The sequence below is a fragment of the Grampus griseus genome (assembly GCF_964374135.1).
Source record: "Grampus griseus genome assembly, chromosome: 8".
Lineage (NCBI taxonomy): Eukaryota > Metazoa > Chordata > Mammalia > Artiodactyla > Delphinidae > Grampus > Grampus griseus.
In genome coordinates, this window is record NC_139002.1 from 99,053,792 (window position 1) to 99,056,167 (window position 2,376).

General features: G+C 41.1%; 1 protein-coding gene across 1 annotated transcript; it reads left to right on the forward strand.

Moving 5' to 3' along the window:
• Positions 1–786: 786 nt before the first annotated feature.
• On the forward strand, positions 787–1,728 carry LOC309825790 (olfactory receptor 9I1-like; the record flags this gene model as incomplete). Its single annotated transcript, XM_082659496.1, is given in 3 exon segments — positions 787–817; positions 820–1,241; positions 1,243–1,728. Coding segments are annotated over 3 exon segments (939 nt in total).
• Positions 1,729–2,376: the final 648 nt, after the last annotated feature.

Here is a 2,376-nt window from a genome sequence, read left to right on the forward strand (position 1 = left end):
AGGCTGTAGAAGTTCCAACAGTGCTTGCTCTTCACAGCTCTGTCTTGTATCCAAGCCCATTGGGTTCACGTGCACATCAAAACAACCACAAAGAAAGAGTTGATATTGGGACTCCAGGGGGCTGTGGACTTGGAGATAAGAAGATTCCAGAGTATGCATGAACCTAGAAGCATGTTACATTATTGCAGAATTTAGAAAAAAATAATTCTAAGTGTGTGAATTGGACCAAGTGTTAGGTACAGTATATAAGTGATGTCCTTCACAGTAATATTGTGACATTGGCATTGACATTCTCATTAAGCCAACAAGGAGACTGAGGTTCAGAAAGTTGAATTAACTTGCCCAAGGTCTCAAGGGATGGGAACCTTGGTCTGATATCAAAGCCCATGTCCTTAGTTCTATACCATTAGGTTTTCTCCAACAAAGTGGTATTTTCTGGCTTTTCAGGGAGACTGATGAAGGTTTCCAATTTGCCACCTGTAAGAAGCTAGAAAATGTCTAAGGATCTGAGTTCTAGCTCTGGCTTTGCCTCTTTACTATGAAATCATGCACTAGTCACTTTACCTCTTTGACCCTCATATTCTTCTCTCAAAAGTGGGATTAACAATATGTGCTTCCAAGGATCTCTGAAAGATCAAATGCAATAAAGTTTGTAAAAAATGTAAAATGAGTTACAAATCTCAAAGATTATTATCATTACTGAAAATGATCAAATCAAGCCATGCTCACCTTATTTTATCTTCAATGGGATTTAATTTTTTTATTTCAGTGGGCAATTTAGGATTCATGGCAGAAAATGGCACTGTGGTGACAGAATTCATTTGATGGGGCTCCAGCTGTGGGCAGAGCTGCAGACGGGTCTCTTCTTTGTGTTTCTGGTCCTTTATCTCATCACCATAGGAGGTAACCTGGGGATGATAGTGCTGATTCAGAGTGACCGTCGCCTCCAGACGTCCATGTACTTCTTCCTCAGCCATCTTTCCTTCCTGGACATTTGCTACTCTTCTGTTATTGTCCCTCAGTTGCTGGAGACCTTGGGTACTGATAAGATGGTCATCACCTTTGAGCGCTGTACCACCCAGTTCTTCTTTTTCACACTCTGTGCTAGTACTGAATGTTTCCTTTCGGCCATGATGACCTATGACCTCTGTGTGGCCGTGTGTAACCCTCTCCTCTATGCCACTGCCATGCCACCTCAGACCCGCCTGCGGCTGGTGGCTAGGGCATATGACGGTGCCATGGGTCAATTCTGTGATCCCCACTGGGTGTACCTTCTCCATCTCCTTCTGTAAGTCCAACCATATGGATTTCTTCTTTTGTGACCTCCCACCTCTGCTGAAGCTTGCCTGTAGTGAGACCAGACCACGAGAACGGGTGATCTACCTCTTAGCTTTCTTGGTCATTACAACCAGCGTTTCAGTGATTTTTATATCCTACCTGTTCATCATTCGGGCTATTCTGAAGATTTGTTCAGCTGGTGGCAAAGCCAAGCCTTTCTCTACCTGTGCTTCTCACATAACTGCAGTGGCTCTTTTCTTTGGGACACTGATATTCATATACGTGAAAGGTAACATGGGAAAATCCCTTGGGGAAGACAAGATTGCATCAGTATTTTACACTGTGGTCATCCCTATGCTGAACCCAATGATTTACAGCCTGAGCAACAAGGAAGTGAAGGAGGCTCTGAAGAGACTTCTCAACAGGATGAGGGTTTCCCAAGTAGAGTAAGACTTGAGCTCCATCAATTCAGAAGTTCCTGCAAATCATCCTTTGGGCTTTTGGCTTGTCCTCTTAACCCAGGAACCAGATCTCATAATTACAAAAACATACTGAGGCAAAAAAATGTAGATTTAGTTTCCAGGGATTTCTTTATTAGCTCTATGACTTTGAGCCAGATATTCCCTTCCTCAGTTATCATGTCAGGAAAAATTGCCTTGCTATGATTAAAGCCAGGATCAAGAGAGATGGAATGGCAAAGGGTTTTATAAATAATAACATGCTATAAAATGTAACATTCATTTTTCTGACCTGTCCTGGATATTGTTTAGTGTTTTCTCAGCTACATATTTTTTCCCACTAAGCTAATATTTGTATCTTGAATAATTACAAAACAATAGCTTATTGCTTACATAGTAAGGACAGTCACCTTCTTTGGTTGTGGGTAGTGGGGTAGAAATCAGCCTTGACCAAAGAAAACTTTCCTCAACATTCAATCGTATATAATTTAGGTATTTGTCATGGAAAATACAAGTAGCTAAAGAGAGGAAGAAAAAATAGAGGAAAAGGAGATATGAACTAGGAAATGTTCAAGTAGAAAAAGTTAGTTTATTTCCTGAGATAACGTAGAGGACCAAGACACTGTAGAATGAAAGAAAG